The 27,756-nt window shown below is 55.4% G+C and overlaps 2 protein-coding genes across 6 annotated transcripts in view; one reads left to right on the top strand and one right to left on the bottom strand.

Moving 5' to 3' along the window:
• The first annotated feature begins 1,260 nt into the window (after nucleotides 1-1,260).
• On the top strand, nucleotides 1,261-14,602 carry HTR6 (5-hydroxytryptamine receptor 6). Its single transcript, XM_058718864.1, has 4 exons — nucleotides 1,261-1,353; nucleotides 1,979-2,780; nucleotides 13,127-13,285; nucleotides 13,486-14,602. Exons 2-4 carry the CDS (start codon nucleotides 2,067-2,069, stop codon nucleotides 13,933-13,935), a joined length of 1,323 nt encoding a protein of 440 aa, XP_058574847.1. The 5' UTR covers nucleotides 1,261-1,353; nucleotides 1,979-2,066; the 3' UTR covers nucleotides 13,936-14,602.
• A 1,277-nt stretch (nucleotides 14,603-15,879) lies between these two features.
• Nucleotides 15,880-27,756, bottom strand: part of TMCO4 (transmembrane and coiled-coil domains 4) — a 104,543-nt gene continuing 92,666 nt past the window's right edge. For 2 of the 5 annotated variants that reach the window (XM_058718855.1, XM_058718856.1), the window contains exons 15-16: nucleotides 23,785-23,902; nucleotides 15,880-16,942 (exon numbers count right to left, since the gene is read on the bottom strand). In XM_058718855.1, coding sequence (XP_058574838.1) covers nucleotides 16,601-16,942; nucleotides 23,785-23,902 — 460 coding nt within the window. In that variant the 3' untranslated portion in view covers nucleotides 15,880-16,600. The other 3 variants (XR_009258372.1, XR_009258371.1, XM_058718857.1) reach the window with 3 other exon arrangements.

Raw genomic sequence — 27,756 nt, 5'->3', positions numbered from 1 at the left:
ACTTATAAATGAATGAATGAATGAATGAATGAAGGCCTCCTCCTCCTCCTCCTCCTCCTCCACAGCCCCATCTGTGGGCAAGACTGGGACTCTGAGCACCCAATAGTGACTTGAGGGTGGATGGGGTGCTGCAGGGTCTTGAGGTTTTTCTGTCTTGGGCGTTGGACGGTCCTGAGTTTCAGTTCCACTAGACTTGCTGACCTTGGGTGAGTCCCAGCTTAACACCCACATATCAGCATTATTGTAGCGGTAGGAATAATGGAGTAAAGCCTCTGGAACATGGCGCGAATCGTGTACATGGGAGGTACTCCTTTTCAGTTTCTGTGGAGGGAAAAAGACCCCCTCCCCCCTCAGATTCCCTCAGGTTGCTTGCTCTCCGTGTTTTCTTTTTTCCCCCCATAGCAGTGATCCCTTTACGGCGACTTTAAAAGTTTATTATGCTTATTGTTTACTGTCTGACTCCTTCGACTAGAATGTAAACTCCGTGAAGCTGGATGTCGGTTGTGGTTACTCTCGTGTCCTGATTGGTCAGAATAGTGCCTAACACCTAGTAGGTGCTCAATAAATGTTTGTTGAATGAATGAGTGGAAGCCCCAGTATTGATCTGTGAAGTTTCTGGTAGAGATTCTTCTTAGCTAGGGGAAGAGACACACAGAGGGGTTGCCTTCCGGGCGTGTTACACCCAACCTCTCTACCTGCGGTGTCTCCACCGCATCTGGCCTAAGGATTCCCGAATCGGAGACTTCACCCTCAGTGAGGCTGTCGGGAATGTAGGTTTCTGCTCAAAGGAACCCAAGGAGGAGGTAACCTGCTGTTTAAAGGTTTGAAGGACTACATATACTATTCTATACGCACATATGTGCACATATGCGTGTGTGTACACACTGGAGGGCAAGCGAGCTCCCCAGTAGCTCCCAACGGGCTCCCCCTGCTAGCGCGACGACCCCCGCTGCGGGTGGGCAGCCCCCCGTTGGGGAGCAGTCCTAGGTAGCCGCGGCCACAGCCTCTCCTTTGAGTTCCTCCTGCGCCGCCGCCGCGAGAGGGTCGGAGAGGGGTGTGCGGGGTGGAGGAGGCCGAGGCTGGGGCGGCGACCTGGGGGTGCGGAGGGCCCCGCGCGCGGCGGGGCGGGGGCTCGGCTGTCCCCGCCCACCGCGGGGCGGGGCGGGGCGCAGGCTCCGCGGCGCGGGGGACCGCGCGCTCCTGGAAGCGCCACCGGCTCCTTCGCGCGCGCCTGCCCCTCGCGGCGCCTCCCGGGCTCCCTGGGCGCCTGCCCGGCCCGCGGCCGCCTCTTCCTCCCCCAGCCCCGCGGCGCCTGCCGCAGTCGCCGGCAGCGGAGCAGCGCCGAGCGCCCAGGTACCGAGCGCGGGCGGGAGCGGGGCCGGGGACCCGGCGGCGGCGCGGCCGCCGCTGCTCCTGTCCCCGCGGGTCGGTCCGGTGTCCTCCCGCACGCCGCAGGGGGCCGTGGCCGCCCAAGCCCGGGCTGCCTCTGCGCCGGCTCGGAGACCTGCCTTCCCCACCGGGGGCTTGGCCGGGGCTCGCGCGCGGCCCCTCCCCCCCGCCCCCCATCCGCCGCCACCCGAGTCACCGCGGTACGCCCACCTGCCACGGAGGGGGTGCCCCGGGTTGAGCGCGTCCCCCGCTCCCGGCTCCCCGGGTCCCCGCCCCAGGCAGGCGTCCGCGCCCCGATCTTCCCGCCCGCCCCCTCTAGGGGGCTCTGCTCCCACCCGTCCAACCGTCCAGTCACTTGGCGTCTCGTCCTCCCGACTTCCCGCCCGCTCTCCACTTGGCGCCTCATCGTGTGCCCCCTCCCGAACTCCCCACCAGTTTGCTCCGTAGCCCCACCTCACACCATATAACCCCTCTCCACCTTCCTGGGCCGTTGCCCGTTCACCTGGTGTGCCTGTCCCTGTCTTCCCGCCTGATCCCTGGTGGCGGTCTATTCTCACCGACGACGCCCATCCAGTCTCCGCTCCTCCAGGCCCCTTGCCGAGTCCTCCCGCCCACCGTACCTCGTCCTCCGGACCCCTCTCGGGCCTGTCGTCCTCGCTCTCCAACCCCTCGCCCCCATGGTCCCAGAGCCCGGCCCCGCCAACAACAGCACCCCGGACTGGGGGTCGCGGCCGCCTTCGGACCCCGCAGGCAGCGGCTGGGTGGCGGCCGCGCTGTGTGTCGTCATCGCGCTGACGGCGGCGGCCAACTCGTTGCTCATCGCGCTCATCTGCACGCAGCCCGCGCTGCGCAACACGTCCAACTTCTTCCTGGTGTCGCTCTTCACCTCGGACCTGATGGTGGGGCTGGTGGTGATGCCGCCGGCCATGCTGAACGCGCTGTACGGGCGCTGGGTGCTGGCACGCGGCCTCTGCCTGCTCTGGGCCGCCTTCGACGTGATGTGCTGCAGCGCCTCTATCCTCAACCTCTGCCTCATCAGCCTGGACCGCTACCTGCTCATCCTCTCGCCACTGAGCTACAAGCTGCGCATGACGCCCCCGCGCGCCTTGGCGCTGGTCCTGGGCGCCTGGAGCCTGGCCGCGCTCGCTTCGTTCCTGCCCCTGCTGCTGGGCTGGCACCAGCTGGGCCGCGCGCGGGCCCCTGCCCCGGGCCAGTGCCGCCTGCTGGCCAGCCTGCCCTTCGTCCTCGTGGCCTCGGGCCTCACCTTCTTCCTGCCCTCGGGCGCCATCTGCTTCACCTACTGCAGGATCTTGCTGGCCGCCCGCAAGCAGGCGGTGCAGGTGGCCTCCCTCACCACCGGCATGGCCGGCCAGGCCTTGGCGACGCTGCAGGTACCCGGGGTGTGCGGGGAGAGCTGGGCTTGGGGGGATGGAGGGGAATGAGCAGCCACTGGGTACCCACCGGGCAGCGTGCACTTAATATGTGCACTTGGTGGTGACCTCCGAGGGGCCATTTCCAGCTCCCACCCCTCTTCTGTGCTCTAGACTCAATGCTGTCTCTAGGACAGCTCCATCAGCATGTGGGGCAGGCTTCTCGAAGGTTCCATGTGCAAAAAGGGAATTCAGGGGGTGCCAGCCCTCCCTCCCTACTCCTCTCCCGTCTTTCCCATCATGGCAAATGGCAACATCGTGGCATCACCCGACAGAAAGTTAGGAATAATTTTTCTTCCTCATGCCCATGGGATTCATTCGCAAGGCCTGTTGGTGCTGCCCTCCTAAAGCTGTGCCACCTGTAATGCCACCCTCCCCATCTAGGCCACCAGCGCTTCTTACCTGGAGGCCTTTTCTGGTCTCCCACTGGCTTCCCCTGCCTCCACTCCAGGCCCACTCTTGTCTCTTCCCTGCATAGGAGCCACAACAATTTACAGAACGAAAGTGATCCCATCATTCCTTTTTTTTTTATTGTTTATTTATTTATTTTGAGAGAGAGAGAGAGAGAGAGAGAGAGCGCACACACACTAGGGGACGAGGCAGAGAGAGTGGAGAAAGAGAGGAAAGAGAGAGAGAATCCGAGGCAGGCTCCGCTCTGTTGGCACAGAGCCTGACGCGGGGTTTCGATCCTACGAACCATGAGGTTATGACCTGAGCCGAAACCAAGAATCAGAGGCTTAACTGACTGAGCCACTCAGGCGCCCCATCACTCTTAAGAGAAAAGAGGACACCCATGTCAAGATCTGGCCTCGGAATCTGGTGCTGACAACCTCTCTCGCTTCACCTCCTCCCCTTGCCCTCTCTCTGCACCAGCACATTGGCCTTCCCATGCTCCTGGAAGGCACCAGATGGACTTCTGTGTCCAGGACTTTGCACTGCTCTTCCCCCTGCCTGGAACGCTCTTCCCCTGGGGCTGCCCTACCCGACTGCTTTTCAGCTCACAGGTCACCTCTTCCCAGAGTCCGTCCCTGCCCACCCTGTCTTCAGACCCGTCTGTGCTCCCTCACTCTGTTATTCTCTATCCTGACCACAGGTTTATCTGTTGACTTGTTCATTGTCAATCTCCTCTACTACAATGTAAGCTCCATGAGGGCTGGGAACATCTGGGTAGGTTTTGATCCCCACTGTACATAGTAGGTGCTTACTAATTACTCGTGAGTGGTAAGGGCCTGCAGTGTCTGGAGTAGACTGGCCACTCTTGTCACTCAGGCCAGTTGGCACTGGAGTCTCAGTGCCTATTGTCCTAAACCCCTGACGAATGGGGGTTTAGGTTGACTAGGCCTGAACCCCAGAGAATTAGGTCACAGGCTCTGAGGAAAGTCCTGACTGGGCCCTCCAATCTTTTTTTTTTTTTTTTTAATTTATTTTGAGGGTAGGGGGGAGCGGGGCAGAGAGAGAGAGAGGGAGAGAGAGAGAATGCCAAGCAGGCTCTGCATTGTCAGTGCAGAGCCCGATGTGGGGCTCGAACTCACCAACTGTGAGATCATGACCTGAGCTGAACCGACTGAGCCACCCAGGCACCCCATCAGCTCTCCAATCTTGATCTATCTCCAGGTGCAGGAGGCTCCTGCAGGATCGAGGGGTGGTGCCTGGAGGTTTGGGTGGTTGGGGGCTGAAAGGCAGTTCCACAGAACAGCTTGCCCGTCCCACGCCAGCAGTGTGGCTGGCCCATAAACCGGGGGAACAGGCCTTGGGTGGACAGGAGGTCCTGGCAAAGCAGTCCTACTCCCTCCCTCTATCTGTGCTTGGAGAACATTCTTGAATCTCAGGTGGCTGTGACCCTGACTTGGTTCTCCAGTGGTAGGACGGCTGCCTTGGGCCATCCACACTCTCTCCCTGCGTTCTTGTAAAGGAGCGTTTCCCAAACCTCAGGCATCTGGAACCACCTTGGAATATCTACCTTCCTTCTTTCCACCCACCCGCACGCCTCAAGTGGCTGCCTCCCTATGTACTTAGCATTTTCTCTAGATCATTTCACTTACCTTTTTACTTCCATGCACTTGTTTAGAAAGGAAACTTCTTATCTCTTCTGGAAATGGAAACTCAGTACCTTTGCCATAAACGGAAGGAAGGCAATCACAAAGACAGCTTCAGTGAGCGGCAGGAACCCCAGCAGTGTTATTGAAGTCCAGCTTGGCGTGATTGGAGTGGCCGAGCCCCCAGGCCCGCTTTCTCTCGGGTGTTAGCGGGATGTTAAAGGCACAGCGGCACGAACACGAGACTTTCTCTGGACGTGACCAGAAGAGCTGGGAGGATGCTGGACAAGCCTCATGTTCTCACTCTGTGATTCAGTTATTTTATGGGTCCATTTACCATCTAAGGTCATCTTCCACTTTTGTGCTTTGGGAGGTTCTGCTCTAGTGGTGACTAAGGATGTGACGAGCTGGCTGGTCTTGATGAGCTTGGGGTGGGACTGGGCTGGATTCTCCATTCCGACGGTGCTTATGACCCATTTTTCTTTCCATGAAGCCAATCGGCTGGTACCAGGATTGCACCTGAGACTGTGGCCTCAGGACCTGGGCAGGAATCCCCCCGGGGTGCTGACAGCTGCAGCCCCACAGTCTTTGAGCACTCACTATGTGCCAGGCACCGAGCTAAGCTCATCCCCCAAACACCCACCCGGGCAAGGACCACCATCATCCCGTTGGACAGATGGGGAGACTGAGGTTCAGAGAGAGAGGAGGTGTCAGACCCCACCACTGACCTTGCTTCCAGAACCACTCAGCTCCTCGGCAAGCCTCCTCCATGCCTGTTTTCCTCATTTCCCGGACACTTGCCTGCATTTGGGGAATTTGTTTCTGGACTATTGCCTCTAGTCCGTCTTTCTGGGTCACCACCCCTTTCCTCCCACCCAAGCTGACCTGCCTCAGAGACCGAGCTTTCAGCGGGCAGTGGGGGGCTCTCAGTGCCAGCAGGAGCTGATGAGAATGAACAAAACTTGGGGTGCACTGGACCCCTTTCCTCCTGTCCTCAGCCCCGCTTAGCCCTTAGCTCCCTCCCTTCCCCAGTCCAGCTGCTAGCTTCCCCACGAGGGAGGGGTGGGGGACATGCGTTTCTGAGGCCCCAGCTCCTCTGGGGTTGAGGACATGGTACCTGAGCGGGCTTGAGCATTTTACTCTCTCCCGCTACCTCCCACCTCTACCTAGTTATTTGAACGGGGTTTTCCGAAGCCACTGGTTAGCTCGGTGGTTTCAGCCGCTGTCCCTGCGGCCGTGAGGAAGGGGTCCCACTTACAGCTGAGGCAGGGATTGGGCTGGGGGTGAAGAGAGGGGCGTGGGAGGAGTGGTGTCAGAGTGAGTGAGATGCTTGGAGGGCAGGGGGAGAGAGAGAGAGAGATCTGTGCCAGGGTGGGCTGGTGCCCATCCTCGGGAGGGACCCGCGTGGGAGCTCAGCGATGGAGAGCAGCCGGAGAGAAGGAGGTCTGCCTGAGACTTCGCCTTCCCAGCTGTCTCAGCGCCAGGACCTGTGCCTCTGGTCTGGAGCCCTCTCCCCTCTGTCTTCCTCGGCACCTCATCTTTCTCCCCTTCTCCCACCCCTCTCTCCAGATCCACCTCGCCCCCTTCTCTGCCTTCCTTCTACATCTCCCCATCTTCCTCTCCCCCGTCTCTCCCATCGGCTTCTCCCCCTCTCCTCCTCCGCCCTCACCCAACTCTGCACCACTTTGTCTCAGTGATCTGCCTTCCCTTCCATCGCTGTCCTTCCTCCTCCTCAGAAGAGGCTGTGATCACAGAAATATCTCGGGGGCGGAGGAGGGGGCTGAGCTGGGGAAGGGTTGCAGAGGAGCAGTGCTGAGCACGGCAGCCTCGGCTGCTGCTGGGAACAAGGTGGCCCGGAGCCGCCAGAGCTGGTGCAGGTGCTTGTACATCGGGCTGGTCAGGGGTTCGGGTCCTGCCTCCTTCCCATCGCTGCTGATGACTTTGGACCAGGTCGTTCACCTCCGTCTACCCCAGAGTGATGCCATGTATCACATGAGGCTGTTTGAAGAATCGGTGAGATAATATATATAAACCTTGCACATACTGGGTGCTCAACCAGTGGCAGTTTCCCCCCTTTCCTCTTGGTGGTAAGATATATGGTTCCGGAGAAGTTATCCCTTCAAGCCTTTCTAGGGGAAATCCCCACGATTGCCATCAATAGCAGCCACATCACCAGAATCAGAGCGTTGAGCTGGACTCTAATAACAGAGAAGATAGCTGACTCTTACATGGTGCTTACTATGTGCCAGGTGCTGTTCAAGGGACTTTATGCATATTATCTCAGTTAATCCTGACTACAATCCTACGAAGTAGATGCCATTACAATTGCCATTTTACAGATGAGAAAGCTGAGGCTCAGAGCGGTGAAATACCTTGCTTGAGGCCACACGGCCAGTGAGTAACAGAGCCATGATTTGAATCCAGACGATTCTGGCTCCACAGTCTGTCTGAGAACCCTTATGCCAGGAGTAGGTGATTGTGGACAATTTAAATCACACAAGGGAATACATCAGTACACTTTAAAATAAAAATTCAGGAGGTGCCTGGCTGGCTCAGTGGGTAGAGCATGCGACTCTTGATCTTGGGGTCACTAGTTCAAGCCCCACATTGGGGGTAGAGGTTACTTTAAAAAAAATAAATAAAAGTCTGGCCATAGGGAGAAAATGAAAGACCCTCTCAAGTTCCACCCAATCACCTTCCATTCCCAGGTACACTTTTATCAATTTAAGATCTGTCTTTCCACTCCTTTTTCTTTGTGCGTCCATGTTTGTTGATGCACCCAAAGAGACTTAGTGCTTTGTTTTGTGTATTTCTTCAGCAATGGAATCACGTCATCCCTATTATTTTGCAACTTGCTGTTATCACTTAATATCGATATTACGTCTTGGAGATCTTTTCATTTGATCGATTATGTTCTTTTAATCATCTGTGTCATAGTCCATAGTGGGGATGTACCATGGTTTACTTAACCACTCTCTTTCCACGCATGTTTAGGCTGTTTCCAGTTTTTTTCCTGTGTTGTGATACACATTTCTGTATATGCAACGTGTACAGACATGTATTTAGGTATTTTTTTTAGTGTTAACTTATTTTTGAGAGAGAGAGAGAGAGAGAGAGAGAGTGGGGGAGGGCAGAGAGGGAGACAGAGAATTCAAAGCAGGCTCCACACTGTCAGTGCAGAGCCCAATGCGGGGCTCGAACCCACAAAACATGAGATCATGACCTGAGCCAAAATCAAGAGTCAGACCTCCACCAACTGAGCCACCCAGGCGCATTTATTGAACACAGGAGCCTGTAGGTGGAATTGCCTCCTGGCAGCCTGCGCTCTGGCGGTGACACGCATATCCGAGGGGCAGGCAAACAACAGATCACGGCCATGAGGGGCCATGAGGTGGTTACAGGGCAGAGAAGTGGGCAGGGTGAAGCTGGCATCAGCTAGACCTCAGGGCGAGGCTGGTGGTTGCCACTGGCTTCTGCTTCATGAGGGCTTCTGGCTGACACTGGTGGGGGTTTCTGGAAGCCCCCAAATGGAGGCAGTGTGGGGAGTGGAAGAAGTGAAATTTCTGGAGGTAGAAAGGACTTTGAATCCCTGACGCAACACTTATCTGCTGTGTGACTTCCGGCAAGTTGTTTTGCCTCTCTGGACGTCACCTGCAAAATGGGGATAATAATGCCTACCTTGTGTAAAGATTAAATGGCATGATGAATATCAGATGCCGACACATAGTAAGTGGGTTGTAGTGTGGGCTATAAATGTGGGTTATAGTGCTGACTGGGGGTCACTTGGAGTGCTTCGCTTTGAGACCTTGTACTGGGACAATGTGACCTGGGAAAGGTCCCCTGTCCTCTCTGAGCCTTGCCCTTTTGTCTGTGTTTTTGGGTCAACTCTTTGGAGAGAAGAAAAGAAAGAAAAACCCAGGGTTTCCCCAGGAAGATTCCTAGAGAGGGAATCTGAGGCCGTCTTTAATTCCTTTTCTGGAGCTCCCTCTCTGATGATTGCCCCCAAATATCTCCCCATTGTCTCGGTTCCCCAGTGCCATAGAGCTCTGACAAGATCAAGGCTGTCTCTTGCTCCGTCCAGGTCACCAGAGGTCAGGGGGGATACTTGTATGAGTGGTCCCTCTGAGAATGGTGGCTCCCTCCTCCCCTATTGGCTATCCCCACTGTTGGAAGCAATTTGAAGGCAAGGCAGATCTTTGGGGGAAGCAGGAGTCTCTCCTCCAAGTTGACCATGGTGGGTCCATAGAAGCCATATAGAGTCTACTCTGGAGGGGAGAAAATGAGAAGAGGAAAGAGAAAAGCAGATCCTTTTTTCCTCCCTTGCTACATACAGCATGGTGAGTCAGAGCATTTGTCCTGACATCTGTGCTGCTTCGGGGAGCCTGAGTTGCTGGCAGAAGGACAGGGTTTCTGAGGGTGCTCAAGATTTCCCCAGCCTCCAACACATGCCACTGAACCAACATCAGGGCTACCGTGTATTTAGCACTTACTCTATGTCAGGCACTGTGCATGCATTTATTATCCACAGCCTCACAATGACTCCACAGCTGAGTATTGTTTTTCCCATTTTACAGATGTGGAAACAGAGACTGTCTCAAGATCACAGAGCGAGTAAGTGGTAGAGGCATGACTTGAAGCCAGATCACTTGTCTTTACAAACCCAGCTCTTGCCTCCGCACAGTGCTGCCCCACCAAGACAGAGGGGAGAGATCAAGTGCTTCTCATAGGCTGCTCCTTGTGAATTTGTCTCTGGTGGTCCTATAACCAGATTTCACCTGGATAAACATACTGATAAGCTCCCTGGTGGGAGTTACAGTGTGCTTCATCTCCGACTTCCTGCCCACTGTCATTCTAGAATAGGACTCCTTGATTCTATAGAAAGAGAATATATACCTGGGGTTTCAGCACCATGGACAGGACCCCAAGTCTGGATACCCTGAGGAGGCTGGGAGAGAAGACACGGATGGAAGAGGGCCCCTGTGCCTGAGAGCGGGGTGGGGGGTTGGCTTTGGTGCTCCCCAGGACTGACATGTCTTCTTGGCTTTGCCTCCTCCGCCCCCTTTCCATCTGTGGAGGTTGCCTGGGAATCTGGTTCCCTTCCTGCCTCCTTCTGACTCTTTCATCACCCCATACCCAACCCACCTCTTGCTGCCTCAAGAGCTAAGCTGAGCTCTCATGCAGTTTAGGAAATGTTAGAGGAATCCCTGGCTTCCAAAGGCCAGGCGTGTTCCCAGGCAGCACATGCAAACTTTGCACAGTTCAATTAATTGTGCACACCTCGGCACACTGGCATTTACTTAAATTGCAAATCTCGGTGGGTCTCACTTTGTGTAAAACTGGTGTATGAAAATCCAAATTGACTCTAACATGCAGTTCAGAGGGGGGCTCCGTCTCCCAGCTTTCATGGGCCCCAGGGGTTTCATGGATGAACCTCAAGGTGGTCTCTGAACCCACTGGAAATGTGGGATGTTTTTTTTCCTTCTCTGTGTATGCATGTGTAAGAATTTATAAGCTTTTCGTTTTCTGGGAAAAGGTTTTGTAGATTTCATTGGATTCTCAATGAGCTCAGGAGGTTGAAAAAGTTAAGGGAATAGCTGGGCTAAAGGATCATCCAGTTCAAGGCTTTTAGTATTTTGGGACTACTGGTCTCCAGTTTCCAAAGTCAAATTCTAACCTCCTCACGCCTGTGTCCCCTTCGATGGTTGCTGTGGGGCAGCTCCTTTTTCCTCCTTTTCTCCCCAAAGTCCAGCTCTTAAGTCAATGTTTGGGAATGAAGATGTCTGTCTGCCAGTCCACATTGTAATTTGGGTTATAAAATGCCAAGGTTAGTGGCATCCCTAGTAGTCTAAATTGATTTTATTGCAAACATTGCTCTGTGCACACGTTTTCAGAAAAGCACGTTAGCATGAGGGTAATGGTGCAGGCAAGAGCATTACTCCCAAATATGAGGAGAATCTGTATATGAAGAAAGTGCCAGACCTGGACAGCATCAGAACTTCTTTTGTCAAGTACTGTTCATTTTTCTTTTCAAAAAATTTATTAATTAAAAAAAATTTACATCTAGGTTTGTTAGCACATAGTGCAATAATGATTTCAGGAGTAGATTCCAGTGATTCACCCCCTACATATAACACCCGGTACTCATCCCAACAAGTGTCCTCCTTAACGCCCCTTGCCCAATTAGTCCATTCCCCCACCCAAAACCCCTCCAGCAACCCTCAGTTTGTTCTCTGTATTTGAGAGTCTCTTATGGTTTGTCCCCTTCCCCGTTTTTATATTATTTTTGCTTCCCTTCCCCTATGTTCATCTGTTTTGTTTCTTAAATTCCATGTATGAGTGAAGTCATAGGATATTTGTCTTTCTCTAATTTCACGTGGGATAACACACTCTAGTTCCGTCCATGTTGTTGCAGATGGCAAGATTTCATTCTTTTTGATCGTTGAGCAATATTCCATGGTATATATATACCATATCTTCTTTATCCATTCATCTGTTGATGGACGTTTGGGCTCCTTCCATACTTTGGCTATTGTTGATAGTGCTGCTATAAACATGGGGGTGCATGTGCCCCTTCGAAACAGCACACCTGCATCCCTTGGATAATTACCTAGTAGGGCAATTGCTGGGTCATAGGGCAGTTCTATTTTTAGCTTTTTGAGGATCCTCCATACTGTTTTTCAGAGTGGCAGTACCAGTTTGCATTCCCACCAGCAATGCGAAAGGGTTCCTCTTTTGTCGCATCCTTGTCAGCATCTGTTGTTGCCTGATTGTTAATTTTAGCTATTCTCCCAGGTGTGAGGTGGTATCTCATTGTGGTTTTAATTTGTATTTTCCTGATGATGGGTGATATTGAGCATTTTCTCATGTGTCTGTTAGCCATCTGGATGTCTTCTTAGGAAAAAGTGTCTATTCATGTCTTTTGTCCATTTCTTCACTGGATTATTTGCTTTTTGGGTGTTGAGTTTGCTAAGTTCTTTATAGATTTGAATGCTAACTCTTTATCTGATATCATTTGCAAATATCTTTTCCCATTCCGTTGGCTGCCTTTTAGCTTTGCTGATTGTTTCCTTCGCTGTGCAGAAGCTTTTTATTTTGATGAGGTCCCAGTAGTTCATTTTTGCTTTTGTTTCCCTTGCCTCCAGAGACGTGTTGAGTAAGAACTTGCTGCGATCAAGATCAAAGAGGTTTTTGCCTGCTTTCTCCTCGAGGATGTTGATGGCTTCCTGTCTTACATTTAGGTCTCTCATCCATTTTGAGTTTATTTTTGTGTCTGGTGTAAGAAAGTGGTCCAGGTTCATTCTTCTGCATGTTGCTGTCCAGTTTTCCCAACACCACTTGCTGAAGACACTGTCTTTATTCCATTGGATGTTCTTTCCTGCTTTGTCAAAGATTAGTTGGCCATATGTTTGCAGGTCCATTTCTGGGTTCTCTATTCTGTTCCATTGATCTGAGTGTCTGTTCTAGTGCCAGTACCATACTGTCTTGATGATTACAGCTTTGTAGTATAGCTTGAAGTCTGAAATTGTGAGGCCTCCAGCTTTGGTTTTCTTTCTCAGGATTGCTTTGGCTATTTGGGGGTCTTTTCTGGTTCCATACAAATTTTAGGATTGTTTGTTCTAGCTCTGTGAAGAATGCTGGTGTTATTTTGATAGGGATTGCCATCAAGTACTGTTTAATTGGAACTAATTCTTGTAGGCCAAAGGCTTTGTGTGGTGCTGGGGCTCACAGTCATGTGTGTCAACTGAGTGTTGTCCTTTGTGGGGTGAGCAGGGTGGTCTTCTGAACTGCCTGATTTGTGTTTGGGGCAGTGTTGCTCTGTTTACTGTGCTTCCTAGAGGTCCTTGTGTCAGGGTCAGGGCAGGGCCAGGATCAGGGCTCAGTCTATTGCTGAGCTCAGGCCACAGCCTGGGGCTAAGGTTGGGCTCAAGTCCAGTCCAGAGATGAGGCTCAGTTTGGGACCTTGGTTATGTAGGTCTCAATCTATAGTAGTTATCAGGGCTCAGCCTGGGACCAGGAGCAGGGCTTGGTTTACTGCTGATGTCAGGGCTTGGTCTAGAGCCGGGATCAAGGTTCACTCTGGAGTCAGGGTAAGGTCTACAACTGGGGAATCTAGGACCACAGGGCTCATTCAAGGATCAGGAGGGCTCCGTGTATCGCTCGTACTAGGGCTCAGTCTAGAATTAGGATCGAAGCTTCATCTGTGGCTGGGGTCAGCGTCGAACTGGAGCTCTTCTCTCAGGTATCTTATGTATGTGGCCTTCTGTTTCACAGGTGCCCAGGACCCCACGCCCAGGGATGGAGTTGGCTGATAGCAGGCGTCTGACCACCAAGCACAGCAGGAAGGCCTTAAAGGCCAGTCTGACACTGGGCATCCTGCTGGGCATGTTCTTTGTGACCTGGCTGCCCTTCTTTGTGGCCAACATAGCCCAGGTAATGCCACCACAGGGCGCAGGTGAGTCCAGGCCTTGCTGGGGAGGCCCCGAACCACACCCCAGCCCAGACATGGGGATGGAGGAGGGTGGGCTGCCTCTCATGGCATTTGTGTTTGTGTGTGCCTGTCCCATCCACGCTGGGTGGGGTGGTCCGTGAGCCTGCTCCGGGACCAAGCATGACATACCCCATCTCTCCAGGCTGTGTGTGACTGCGTCTCCCCAGGCCTCTTCGATGCCCTCACGTGGCTGGGTTACTGTAACAGCACCATGAACCCCATCATCTACCCACTCTTCATGCGGGACTTCAAGCGGGCCCTGAGTAGGTTCCTGCCGTGTCCCCGCTGCCCCCAGGAACGCCGGGCCAGCCTGGCCTCACCCTCCATGCGTACCTCTCACAGCGGCCCCCGGCCGGGCCTGAGCCTGCAGCACGTGTTGCCACTGTCCTTGCCACCTGACTCCAATTCTGACTCGGGCTCAGGCTCCGGTGCTTCATCGGGCCTGCAGCACACGGCCCAGCTGCTGCTGCGTAGAGAGGTCCCCCGGGACCCCCTGCCCTCTGCCAGGGTTGCTGCTGTGGTCAATTTCTTCGACATCGATCCGGTGGAACCCCAGCTGCAGCTGCATCCACTTGGCGCTCCCACGAACTGACCTGGGCTTGGAGCTGGTCAGTGGGGAGCTGAACCGGATGGGACCGAGTCCCCAAGGCCTTGGACTGGCTCTGGGCTAAGGCCGGAGGCTGCAGGTCTCCTGGGAGCCCTCTGAATTCTGGTGGGGTGCATCGAGCCAGCCCCCATTGCCCACTCCCTGGGATAAAAACTGGCTCAGATACTGTTTTCTCCAGGATGCTCCATTGCTGAGTGTTACCGTGGATGTGTGTGGAGGTGGCTAGGGGACTCTGGCAGAGGGGAAAAGGACCTCTTGGTTCAGGTTGGGGGGAAGACAGCCATCTCCTTTGACATTCTAGGAGACTGTAGGGAAGGGATGCCTCTCTGTCTGCAGAGGTAGATTAGTGCTGAGCTGAATCCCTCACTCCTCAAAAAGTGTAATCCGTGGGCCACCAGCATTAGCGTCACCTCCCTGCCATTTGTTACAAATGCACACCTGTACCCACGCCCCCACCCAAGACCTGCTGAGTCAGAATCTGCATGCTAGCGAGAGCCGAGGGGTGAACTGTGTGCACATTACAGTCTGAGACGTGCTGGCTTGGATGATCGTTAGCCCTGAGGATGATTTGCCGGTTTTCATTCTGGCCACTGCCTTCAGGATGCACAGAAAAACACCTGCCCCGGGTGTCAGGAAGGCATACGTTTGAATCTGAGCCTGATGTTCCGTGTGCAAAGTGGGGTAACAATGCCTGCCTCCTAGGGTGTCATGAGAATTAGGACAGCATGTGTGGAACAGAACCCGCAGAACCCGCCGGTGGTGCTGCTGTAGGTGGTACCTGCTGTTGTTAGAACTCCTGGCCCAGATCCCACCACCTGACTATGGCTCCCCGACTTCTAGCTCTGGATGCTGAGTGGGGCTCCCGTGTCCACTCCCAGGCTGCGGCCCTGCCTCTCCTGGGGGCCAAGTGGGGGCAGGTGGTTCCTTGCTCAACACCAGGAATAGGTTTCCCTTCATCTTGGACTTCCTTGGACCTAGAAGGGAGCCAACTGATGGGGGACAGGCCAGCCCATTGCCCCACCTCCTTCTGGCATTCCCTGGGTCAGTGAGGGAAACAGTGGTGGCCCCTCAGTTCAGCAGAGTGGAAGAGCCATCGCTGGTGTGGGTTACTGCCCTCGGGCAGGTAGGTGGACCCTGGCACAGGAGCCTGGGTTACCTTTGAGGCGGGGGGACTCTTGGTCTCCACAGTTCACCTGCCGTTAAGTTCTTTTTCAGTCAGAGGCCTCCCCAGTTTCCACCGACCCAAATTCCCAGGGGGCCCTCCATGGCGGCCGGGCGCTCTCCTTGGTGCTGATTAGAGTCAACTCTGGCCCTGGCCACCAGCCACAGAGGGGTCACGGTGCTTGTTGGGGCTTCCCCTCAGCCCCCCGGCCTGCCTGAGTGGACTCCCAATAAACACTACCTGAGGCAGTGACCATGGTGTGGACTGGATTTGCTTGAGGGGCCCCTTGGGATGGAGAAGCAGCTGGTGAAGTAGGTTGAGACCCTGGGCGAAATGGGCTGTTTGGACTCAGAGCAGCAGGAGTTCTGTAAATATCTGTTGAATGAACAAGCAAACGCATACGTGAGGATCCATTCGGCGCTAATGTTCTAGTTCCTTCTGCCGTCCTCCTCCTGGCAGCCTGCCCCAGAGCTTGTCAATACTTACTCTGCCTGGACCTCGGTTTTCCCCTCTGCACAATGGAGGATGACCTTCTCTGGCCCTGTCATTCAGGAACACTGGGAGGAGCAAAGGAGATACAGATACAGTGGCCAAGAGTCTGGAATCTGGACTGGAGTTTGAGACTGACCAGCTGTGTGATGTTGAGCAGGTTACCTAACCTCTCTGGATCTCAATAACCTTCAGTAACATGAAGGTAATAGCAGTAGCTACCTCATAGCTATTGGTAGGGTCAGCTGAGACAACTCATGAAAGCACTCCGTCCATGGTAAATTCTCAACAAGTGGTAGCTATTGTTACTTTTATTATGATAATCATGATCACCTCTTCCTGTTCTAGGAAATCCTTCCCCACCATAGTGCATGCTGATTCAGCATATATTCACCACACTGTGACAGTTAGATCCAGGGCCACCATAGCACAACTGGGGGAGTGTGCCCGTTATATGACGTTCATGTGATTGACGCTCCTGTGGTTCTGCAGTGCACAGCCTGGGTAGCTGTACAAGGCAAATCTGATCAGATCTCCCAAGAGCAGAGAGTAGACTGCTGGCTCCCCATCTGTGCCTGCTCTGCCTGTGGGCTGCTGGGCAGCCCTGGAGTATGGGCATTCACCTGGATTTACTGGGGCTTTGGGGGGGGGGGATGGTGCCTTGGAAGCCTTGGGCCCCAGAGAGCCCCCCAGGCCCCCAGATGGTCAGCCAGACCCCACAACTGTGACCTGAAATATAGGAAGCCCAAGGCTGGTTGAGTCCTGGGGCTCTAAACTGTGCTTGGTCGTCTCTGCAGGGCTCTGGCCTTGCTTGCTCACAGAGGGAACGCTGTCTCTCTGCGAATCCCCCGCCTTCCAATTCCTTTCTTTTCAATTCCAACGCCTTCGACTTAGGAAAGGCACCGGTGGACATTCAGACTCGTGGGGGGCACCTGGTGGAGGGGTAAGAGAGCGCTGCATGTAGGAGCCTGGGAAGACAGCTCCAGTCCCCTTCTGCGGTCAGTCCAGCCCTGCGCAGGGCCCCTGGGTCTCGCTGGCACAATCGGGGCAGCCCAGTGGGTTGGGGCCCATGCCGTGGCCGCAGATCTGGGGACTCTCGGCAGGGTCCAGCCCTGCTGGCACCGGGGCTCGGCTAGGGTCAGTGGCTGTGGCCACTTTGGGGCTGTCTCCAGGTGTGGTCTTGTCTGATGAGGAGGCGGCTGCTGTCTGGTGAGGCTCCTCCTGGGGCAGGCTGCCTGGGGCCAGCAGGAGCCCCTTTTCGTCCCAGCCTGGCTTGGTGTGGATGCCCACAGTCTTCAGGATGACGTCCATCTGCTTGGCATAGTCCAGATGGCCGCTGACCTGCAGAGGGGGAGCAGTGAGTGACCCGTGGTGGGTGGTCAGAGCCCTGCCCTCCCCAGGGCCCCAAGCTACACTCCTGGGCCTCACCCTCTCCTCCCTCAGCAGCCTCAGCAACCTGATCCCTGACACCAGGAGTCTAGCTCTCAAGGACTCTCAAATCCAGAGTGGGTTGGGAAGCCTCTGGGTTCAAGGCCACTCCGGAATTCACTAAATATTTTTTTAAGTTTATTTTTTTTTTTGAGAGAGAGATAGAGGGAGGGAGCGGGGTTGGATAGGGGCAGAGAGAGAGAGAGAGGCAGAGAATCTGGAAGCAGGCTCCGAGCTGTCAGCACAGAGCCCGACGCAGGGCTTGAACTCACGAACCCATGAGATCATGACCTGAGCCAAAGTCGGACACTCAACCGACTGAGCCACCCCAGGCGCCCCTAGAGTTTATTAAATAAAGATGAAGGATGTTTCTCTACATAGTCTGGGTCTGTTGGGGGCAGGAAGGAATCTCCTGATAGAAAGTTGGGGTGGAAGTTCTCATTCTCTGCCAGCAGCTTTCAGGCACGGCAGAAGCTCTCTGCTGCTCACAGCTGTGGGACCGCGAGCGAGCCTCTCTAGACCTCGGACCTCCACTTGCCTCAGCTGTAAAACGGGAACAGTAAGAGTAGCTACATCAGAGCGTGGCTGGGAGGATTCCTTCGGGAAAAGCCCCCAAACTGAAAACAGCTGCGGCGCAGACTGCTAGGTACGTCCTGCAATTCTCGCTCCCCGTTTCTCTGTCATGAGAACTCAGAGCTGAGTACATTCTCCCCCGTCCCTTGTAGCTGAGTGTAGTGTTGTGACAAGGGTTGGCCAAGGGAAGCAGCAGTAGTGTTACGTGGCACCCTTTGGGTGCCTCTTTATTTTTATTTTTTATTTTTTGGGGGGTCTGCTTGGCTTAGTCAGTGGAGAATGCGACTCTTGATCTCAGGGTCGTGAGTTCAAGTCCCGTACTGGGAATAGAGCTTATTTTTTTTTAAAGGCAGAGGGAGTGCCCTTCTCTCCTCCACGTCCTCTTTCCTGCTTGCTGGAATTCAGACGCGATGGCCAGAGCCTGAGCGGCAATCTTGGGCCAGAGTTGGCCCTCTACAAGCAAGAGGGAATTTTGACCCCTGAAGCCTGCACAGCTACCATACCAGCCCTGGACTGCCTATTCTGGCCTTTCCTTCCCTGACAGCAGCAACTCTTGTGTGTTCAAGCTACCTCAACTGGGCCTCTGTTCCTTGGGCCTGAATCTTTACTATGACAAAGGTTGAGGACTCAGAAGTGCCCACCTTCTTCCTCGGAGAATAGGGACACCCCCACTTTTGTGTTGGCTTCAGGGGTGGCTGAGAATGCCCGATGCCTCACCGTGATAACGGACAATGCCCCGTACGGAGTAGGTCCATAATACACCGCAGGAGACGAACTTAATGGATACCGTCCTGTGACAGGTGTCGGCTGCTAACTGTAGATGAAGAAATTGAGCCCTGCAGAGGTAAGGTGAGTTGCCCAGGGTCATCTAGCTAGGAAGTGTCCGAGTCGGGATTGGCATCTGGGGCCTGGTCTCTTCGTAGAGAACCGGCTGCAGTGGGGAACGCTGAAAATCATTGGTCATTTTACTGAAGAGGAAAGCAAAGTCCAGAGAGGGGTGGTGGTTTGCTTCACGACACACAGCACGTTTGAAGGCCAAGCCGTGTGGTGCTGTTTTCGAGATGCTGCAGTGGGGGCTGTTCAGCTCGGATCTGCTCCCTGAAATGCAGCCTCCCGCTCTCCCCGCCAGTTCTGGGGGGGTCTGCTTAGTGCCCAAGGTGAGCGCAACCCAGAACATTCCTTGTTGTTTAGAAAGAAGACAGGAAAAACGCCAGGGACGCTTAGGAAACCGCACGAAGGCTCTGCTGATAACATTCACCGGAACCACACATCACACGCTACTCAAATGATTTCTCAAGAACACGAAGACACAATTTCCTGTACAGCCCGGTGGTTTGCTCATGACCAGAACCTTTCTCTACAAACACTTTTTAACAGTGTTCAGCGAACACACACGCACGCACACCCAGACGGGGGGCTTTTCGGATCCCTGCGTTCTGGGCGGAGGGCAGGGTGGGGCAGCGTCTTTCCACAGAGGGTGGACCTTAGTGGCTGCAAAGCACTAGAGAGGACCTAACTTCGGGCTCAGAGAAACGGGGGTTCCAGCTCCTTCTTTTACGAGGAACTGGGGTGAGTCTCAACGATGTTCCGACCTCCAGCTTCTCCACCTGTCAAATGAGGATCATGATACCTACCTTGAAAGTCTACGACAAGAGTGCAAGGGCCTGGCACTTTGTAGGAATCAGCATACATTACCTCTAACTAGGACGTGTCTTGTGTTATGGCTCAAAACACTTTCACAGGGACATTACCCAGTTAGAGTTAGTGATGCCTACCTCACGGGGTGCAGGGGAAGAAATAATACGTACAAGCCACGAGGTACATGGCACATGGCTGGTGCTGCGTGAGCATGAGTGAGTTCCCTTGCCTTAATTTCCCTGGAAGGGACAATAGGGGGTAGAGGGTAGGGAGTTGGCTGGGCTGATCCACCTGGGAACCCAAGATGGCTGACCGGGCTCTAGCCATCACATCTCAGTGTCCGGCCAGCAGAAACCTAGACCCACAGGGACAAACAAGTGAAGGGCCGGTGCTGGGCTGGGTGGAGGCAGGCAGGCAGGAAGGGAGGGGTTTGTGGCCCCCGGCTGCCGCTGACTGCAGGTGGAAATCCCACCACATGGCTCTTCTAGAATGCACAGCTCTGGCCTTCCCTGGCTAGGGACTGTCCCCGGGGGCTCCTCTGTGACCGTGTCCGCCACACCCCACTGTCTTCGTCTGCTTGCTCATTTGTATCCTCCGATGGACTGTGAGCCTAGGGAGCGCAGGGGCCCCTTCTAACTCACCGCACTGCCCACGGCTGGCCCGGCGCCCGGTGACCCGCGCTGCCTGGACTGGCCTCAGCACTGCCTGGTTGCTGCCTCGTGAGGCATCTTGGGACCCGCCTCGACTGGGCCGTGGCTGCCCGCCTCTGCCCGCCAGTAACTCCTTCCAAGCCCATTGGGCCCCTTCGGGTTCCTTTACCCCTTGGGGCTCAGTTTCCACATCTGTCAAGCGGGGCTAGGGAAGGCACCCGCGTCACGTGCGCTGGTGGGAGGAGTCCGTGAGCTAACACGCGAGGCAGACTCCTTGACCCGGAGGTAGAGGTCCCCGGCGGGACACCACAGAGACGTGTGGGCGCGGGCAGCACGAGTCCAATGGCAAAGAGCCCGGGCCCTGCCCGCTGCCCCCAGGTTCACCTGGCTCGACCGCTCACATGCAGCCTCGGTTTCCACACCTGTACAATGGGCTGCCATCCCTGCCTCATGGGACCGCTATGGGGACGGACGACATAAGGTCTGCAAAGCAGGTACAGCGGCACCTGGCACGCGCTGGCTTTCTTACTGCTGCCGTTGGAGCCCAGCCCTGCGCTAAGTTCTACAAGTCGGCTGGCATTTCCTTAGGGCCGTGAAGAGCGGAAACCCCGTGACACCTCGGCAGTTGGCCCTGCCCGGGCCAGACGCCCCCAGCCGCTGCGCCCCGGTCCCCACACGGCACAGGCCGAAGGGCAGGAGGGCTGCCTGGCCTTCGTCGGCTTCGTTCACCCCAACGGGGGCTGCCTGCCTGCGACGGGGCCAGCCCCTCACTCCCTGCTGGCTCAGGCTTGTCCGCCACCAGGAGCCACCGCGGACCACGTCTGGGTGGGTGGCTGACGCCGGGCTGGTGCGCAAGGGCTCTGCCTGGAGCACCCGGGCAGCAGCGAAGGGAACTCACTGGCCAGCGGCCTCTCCTCCAGCAAGGATTTTCAGCACCAAAGCAATGCTAACTACCTCCAATTACCCAGAAGGTGTTCCTGAAGTGATAAAGAGCTGCAATCAGGTAAGATAAGAGCCGAAGCCGCCTCAAAGACAGTCTGAGGAGGGAGAGGGGTCTGAGGGGCAAAAGAGCTGAAGACGGTGGCAGGGGTAGGACAGGAGGGAACTAGTATTAAATGAAGGCCTACGAGGCAGCAAGCATCTTACTTTGCTGCCCCGGAAGGCAGGGGACTCCCCCCATCTCGTGTATGAGAAAACTGAGGCACAGAGAGGCTGAGTCACTAGCCTGAGGTCACACAGCCAGTATACCAGTGGCAGAGCCTGGCCTCTCTGGTGCCAAAGGCTGCTGTGCTCTTGTCACTGGATCCCACTCAGGGGATCCCCAGGGCAGAAAGCGGGTCTTGCCAGGGCTCTGTGGTGTTTAAAGGGAATTTCACGCATGAGGACGTTTCTTCTGACCCTTTGCACCTTTGATTCTTCTGGCAGAGGGAGACTGGGCACGGTGAGGCACAAAGTCACTTCTGTCCTTCACCCCTTCAGGGAACAGCGACCCTTAAATAGGACGGCGACCCCTGGACACGGTCAGGAGGCCTCGCTGTGGTCCTGTGGTTTCCCGGTCTTGTCACTCAGCCTACCTCACCCCACAGGGAAGTGGACAGCACAGCCCTGGGCCTGGTTTCAGGGCCCGGATCCACGACCTCTGGCTCCATGAGCCCATTCTGTCAGGTCTCAGTTTTCCAACCTGTGATTGGGGATGCCCAGTACCGACTACACAGGCTGCCATGAGGTTCGCATCATGTGAAGCTGGTCTATCAGGGAGACAGATGACCCAAGGAGCCTCCTGTGGCGCTGGGGGTAGAAGCTCTTATCTGTCCCGGGAAGACCGTCTCTCTAACCAGGAACCATCAGTCTTGCGTGTGTGTGAGTCTAGAAGGTCCTTTTTCTCGGGCCAAACGCCAGCCTCTGAAGCTACCAGTTAGGAAGGCAGGGGGTTGGGGCGCCTGGGTGGCTCGGTCGGTTAAGGGTCCGACTTCGGCTCAGGTCATGATCTCACGGTTTGTGAGTTTGAGCCCCGTGTTGGGCTCTGTGCTGACAGCTCAGAGCCTGGGGCCTGCTTCGGATTCTGGGTCTCCCTTTCCCTCTGCCCTTTCCCCGCTCGTGCTCTGTCTCTCTCTCAAAAAAAACCCAAAACATTAAAAAATATATATATTTTAGGAAGGCAGGGGGCTGCTCCATCCGTGTTCTTCTGGGGGGTTAGGACTTGTGTGTGAGCGTCCTGGGTACTTGGGGAGCAACGATGTAAGCGAGGAGAAAGTGGCCCAGCAGCACGGCAGCAGGCTGAGCGAGAGGCTCAGGCAAAGGACACGGCCCATGGGCTTCAGTGGCGGCAGTGCCTGAGAAAGTTCTGGCCTTAAGTGTTTTGTGCAAGAATATTCTCCTGTGCTGCTTTCAGAACTCGGGCAGGTTTCAGCAACCACGCGGCCCTGAGTGAGCTGTGCGCGAGGGCAGGGTCCGAGGTGCCCAGCTCCATCCACCATCCAGGTGAGGCGTGGGTGTCGCTGGGGAAGCTGGAGTCTTCCAGAGCGCCCCTCCCCCCAGGGGCTTTCAGATGCCCCCCCAGGGGTCTGCTTTGTCTGCTTTCGGGTGCCTGGTGTGGAACCTGGGAAGCCTGGGCCACGCCTGGGAAGTGCTTGGCACCTGACGCCTGGGGCCAACCATGTAACAAGAATCAGATGCTCGTTCTTGTTCTCAGGGGCCCCTTGCATCACAAGGATTTTCCCTGGCTGGAGGCAGCCTGTGGATGTCGCTGCAGCTCAGTGCCCTCGCCTTCCTGGTAGCGGGCCCCTGTCCCACTGCCGGCCACAGCTCCCCGAGCAGGGGCGATGCCCACTGGCTTCAGACTTGGGGTTGAGTCCTGCTTGGCCATGTTCCCACTGTGTGACCCTGGGCAAGTCCCTTAGCCTCTCTGAGCCTCGGTGTCCTCATCTGTACGATGGGGACACTGGTACCTGCAAAGGCTGAGTCCAGCTCAGAGCTGGACGGCAAGTGCCCCACAGACAGCTCCCTGTGACAGGCATGCGCAGGTGGATGAGGCTCCTTCAAGCCCGGCAGGTGGATCCAGAACCTCAAGTTAGGTTCATCCCACCCCGTCTCCAGCAAGAATTCTTTCGAGCCATCTGCGCTCTCCATCGAAGCCTAGTCTTAGATGCCCAGAACCACTGGGGAGGGAGGGGTCTGTTCAACCGTAGACTGGCAGGCTACTGGCAGGCTCTACCCCGAGGGACTGATCTAAAGGTCTGCATTTTATTTCTTTCCTTATTTATTTATATTATTTTTCCTGGTGTCCTGTGTGTGTGTGCGGGGGGGTGTCCTACATTTTAAATAACCTCCCCCCCGATGATTCCAAGGTGGGTGGTCCTTGGAACACACTTTCCCTGCCCTGCATTCCACAGTGTCACAGCCTGGCAGTCGGGGACGTCTGCTGTGGTCAAGCCCCAGTCCCCCCACCTGCGCCCTCTGGTTGCTCTCCTTACTTCTGGGGGGAACAGTCTGTCCTGACTAGTAACTGGGGGTGGGAAATAGGGGGAGGGCGCCAACGTAGGGCCGAGAGCATGGCTCTGGAGGGGCACATCCAGGCTACCGATTGCCAGTTGTATGACAAGAACTTTTCTAAGCCTCACTTTTCCTCATCTGTGAAATGGGCCTAACCATGGCGGCCCCTGGGGCCGTGTAAGGATTAGAGACAATGTGTGTAAAGGAGCTGGTGGCAAAGCTCTGGCACAGAGACGGCGCCCGTAAACAGGCGCGATGACCTCTTCGCAAGCAAATTCTTATGACCTCCCTCCTCTGGGGTGAAATGGGCCAGTGGCCCTGGGGCTGGCGGTGGCTGGGCTGGAGTCCCAAAGCACCCCCACTGGCCGACGCAGGGCCCTAGGCGGGACGGGCGATACTCACGACAGAGGACAGGTCCACATTCTCCACCCTCCTGTCCTGCAGCAGCACGGGCTGTAGGCCGGCGACGCGGAGCTGCACCGAGGACGTGCGGTACACGAAGCTCAGCAACCAGTCCCCCCTGCGGGCAGAGAAGTGGGGGCCGTCAGCCTGGGAGCCCCAGCTGGCCCTGGACAGCCTGGCGGGACCGGCACGTTTGTGGGAAACCGGGGCCCTGGCCGCACACGGCGGTGGAGCAGTGGCCGCCTCTTTGGGGGTGCTGCCCGCTCTGTTCATGCTGGGTCCCCACCGCCGACAACTGTGCCTGGTGCGCAGTGGTGGGGTGTGTGCTGGGTGAGTGAATGAGGGAGCCAGATGAGGTTCTCACAAGTCAGCATGTGGCTTTGGAGGGGGCTCCGGCTTCCAGGGTGGCTGGTCTGGGGCTCCACGAGAGAGAGGCAGCAGGGATCCTCCTGGTGTGAATGGGCTGCGGGGGGGAGCTGGGGGTCTACCCTGCTCCGTGGCATGGAGCTCTGAGGTCTGGGTTCCTGTCTGTCCAGCTCGCCCTCTGAGTCAGGCCCGGCCCAGCCCGCAGGCCTCCCTGCCCTCACTCATCTTGGAAGAGGCGAAGGTGTTTGTCCAGGCAGGTCACGCCCTGGGAACTGTGCTCCACCTTCAGGGGTGCGGTGAACCCTGCTCCCGGCACCCGCATCCCCAGCCACACACACAGTCCTGAGGGAAAAGAACCCTGGACCCCATGCTGCCTGTTTCTTCAGGTGCAAGGGGCACCATCTGTGGGGGACATGGTCTGAGGGGCCCACGAGACAGCCTTCCCCTCGAACCCCTGCCTTTGTGCGGCTGAAGCTGGGCCAACCGAGAGCCGTGCCCTTGGCCTCGGTGCTCAGCAGGGCTGTGCAAGTGGACACTCCTCGCCTCCCCTCTGCATCCAGGACTTGCATCTAACTTAGCAGACCTGGTTGTCTTTTATTTAGACTGATTCTGACTCTGGTTCGTGTGGCGACTTGAGTCCGTTAGTTTTGCGTTCTTACGTGGAAGAAGGGCCCCCGTGCAGCGCGAGGGAAGAAGGGGTCAGAGTCAGGGGTCCCTGCCCTGTCTCTGTGACTGCTGTCCGGGGCCCAGGGTTTGGGGGAGCTCCCCAGGCTCCCTCGTAGGTGCTCTCTGACCGCATGGGCGCTTGTGTGCTTACCACCCCGGAGACCCCTGGACGGACCGGGGCCCAGAGTCGAGGGGCCCCCTACAGACCTTCCTGATGTGCCCCACACCCGAGCTCACCGGCCCGGATTCCCTCTCCACTGCCACCCTCCTGGTCCCTCAGGCAGAAACCAGCAGGGCAAGGTCCTAGGCCCCCTTTTCCCCAACGACCAAGTCACCACAGGGTCCTGCTGATTCTTATTACCTGCCCCTGCACCCACCCCGTGTGCCCCAGCCCTGAGATCAGGCACTCCAGTCCCCAGGAACCAATGCAACAGCCTTCTCCCCGCTCTCCCTGCTCCTGGCCTCACCTCCCATGTGCCACTGCGGCCTTCCTTAAACCCTCATCTGACCACTGCTCTTCTCTCTGAGAAGCCGACTGTGCCTCCCCGTGGCCTCTGGGCCTTCTCTTCTAGAAAATTCCTTTTCTCTCTCCAGAGAGCAATCCTTGCAAGTCCCAGGGATTATCTTTTTTTTTTTTTTTTTTCCAACGTTTTTTTTTAAATTTATTTTTGGGACAGAGAGAGACAGAGCATGAACGGGGGAGGGGCAGAGAGAGAGGGAGACACAGAATCGGAAACAGGCTCCAGGCTCCGAGCCATCAGCCCAGAGCCTGACGCGGGGCTCGAACTCACGGACCGCGAGATCGTGACCTGGCTGAAGTCGGAGGCTTAACCGACTGCGCCACCCAGGCGCCCCTCCCAGGGATTATCTTAATATTGAGGGCCCGAGAAGCACTGTCTCTAAGCACGGATGACTAAGGGGAGAAGAAAGATGAACTCAAGTTGTCGTTTTGCATTGATCACGACTTCCGAGCATCAGATACTGGGTAGGAGGGTGGTCTGTAAATATTTCTGCTGTAGACAGTTTTAAATGAGTAGAGTCAGCCTTAGTCCTTGCAAACTGTTTCTGTCTTAATGATCACAACACTCTACGTAGAACGTTGACTGCACTTACTTGTTGGTACACATTTAGGGACAGAACAGGAACATATGTTGGAAGGTTCTGTATCTTCTAAATTGTGCTGAGCAAACCATAGGGTCTTCACTGGCATTCGGGACTCTTCTGCATCTGGCAGCTGCCTCTCTCGCCCAGGGCGGGCCGTGATCCTATGCACGGGACCACACAGAGCCAGGCTCAGTTCCCACCTTGTTACTCGCTGTGTGACCTTGGGCGAGTTGCTTGCCTCCTCTGAGCCTCAGTCTCCTCACTGCATCTTACTTCCCAGGGTGGGCAGGAGCATACGCTGAGGTGGCACATCACATAGGTGGCGCCCACACACGTGAATCTTCTGGAAGCATCTGGTCTGATTACGCCTCCTGCTGTGGGCCTTCTTGCTTGGCCTTGTCTTCCAGCGTCTGATGGGCTCTTGTCCATCCTTTCAAAATTCAGCTTGGATATCACCTCCCCTAGGGAGTGCTCCTGAGGCACCCCCCCCTCCCCCCCGGTATTATTAATCCTTTGTGCCTCACGTGCCTGGTATATATGTTCCTTTGGGGACGTTAGTCCCATGCCTTCTGTGTGTCCGTTCTTGGGTCTTTTTCCTTTTCTAGGCAAAGAGCTTGCTGCTGGCAAAACTGTGCCTTAGTCCTGTATTCTGAGCTGGATCAGTGCTCCCTGGTGGGGGCCCGGCGGGCCAGGCTTCAGTGGCCCTCCAGGCCCTGCCGATGCGCCAATCATGACCGAACTCTTGATGCGCCACCACAAGGCCTGTGGGAGGGCTGCCTTGGTTGCTCCCTGGCCTGGAGGCCACGTGCAGGCAGGCGTCCTCACTGCCTCTTTTCCCATCATCCCCTCCTCACGGGGTACTCGAAGCGGCGACCGCAAGAAGTGCCCCGGGAGGCTCAGAATGAAACCCTCTCACCGTGGAGTGAGACAGGCCTGCCTGAGTTCATATCCTGGCTCTGCTGTGTGACCTTGGCAAGGCACCTGACCCTCTCTGAGCTTCGGTTTCCTCACGGTACAACAGGGAGCATTACCACTCGCCCCGGCTAGCTTCCGGGCGATTCACGAAAGCCCAGCCAAGCGAACAGATTTGCAAAGAGCTTTATTAATGCATATGATAAAATTATAAATGTATGCTGTTTGGTAGTGTTGCCCTGAAGCTTCCCCCACCCTTTCCCTCCACCCATCATATTTAAGTAGGTTCAATGCAAGTAAAACACCTTTGGGGGCCAAGAATGTAAAATCCTGGTCGGTGCTCAGTTTAACCAAGAAACCACAGTTATTGTTTTGTCTGTGTTTCGCCCCCTTCTTTCCTGGATTTCCTCCTCCTCTTCCTTTCTCTAGAGAGATGGCTCAGGATCCCACAAAATAATTGAAAACCAAGCTTATTAGCCTCAGGTTTGCAGCAGAACAGATGAATTTAATACGTTTTTGCTGCTTTCATATTGCACCCATGCAATTTTCATTCTTTCCCTTTGCTGTTTATGAAAAACCCCCAAAAATCATGCGCCGTGTGAACAGGCCCCGTTATTATAACCGCTATGGTTTATTGGGCACCTACTAAGAGCCAGTGTGTTTCCTAAATAACGTCGTTTGATCTCCCCAGAACCTCTGTGCAGGAGGGACTGTTATCACCACTTCACAGGTGGGAATACTGAGATTCAGAGTTGTTTGTCCAAAGCCACCCAATAGGTAGGTAACTGGCAGAACCAAGATTTTAACTGAAGGCTGCTTGACCCCCAATTGAAGCTCTGTCCATTCATTTTCTTCTCTTGTTTTTAAAACTATCCTTACTTAAAAAAAATCAAATTAAAGTCTCTTTTATGCCCGACTTCCAAT

The sequence above is a fragment of the Neofelis nebulosa genome, chromosome 2 (genome assembly GCF_028018385.1).
Source record: "Neofelis nebulosa isolate mNeoNeb1 chromosome 2, mNeoNeb1.pri, whole genome shotgun sequence".
In the NCBI taxonomy this organism is placed as follows: Eukaryota; Metazoa; Chordata; class Mammalia; order Carnivora; family Felidae; genus Neofelis; species Neofelis nebulosa.
The sequence above is the reverse complement of the archived record's forward strand: the minus strand, read 5'-3'. Positions and strand labels throughout refer to the sequence as shown.

Excerpts from the sequence above, each read along its gene's own strand:
- HTR6 (XM_058718864.1), top strand. The coding sequence starts at position 2,067 with ATGGTCCCAGAGCCCGGCCCCGCCAACAACAGCACCCCGGACTGGGGG. Across the intron at positions 2,781-13,126 it reads AGGCCTTGGCGACGCTGCAG|GTGCCCAGGACCCCACGCCC; the intron begins GTACCCGGGGTG and ends TCTGTTTCACAG. Across the intron at positions 13,286-13,485 it reads TTGTGGCCAACATAGCCCAG|GCTGTGTGTGACTGCGTCTC; the intron begins GTAATGCCACCA and ends CCATCTCTCCAG.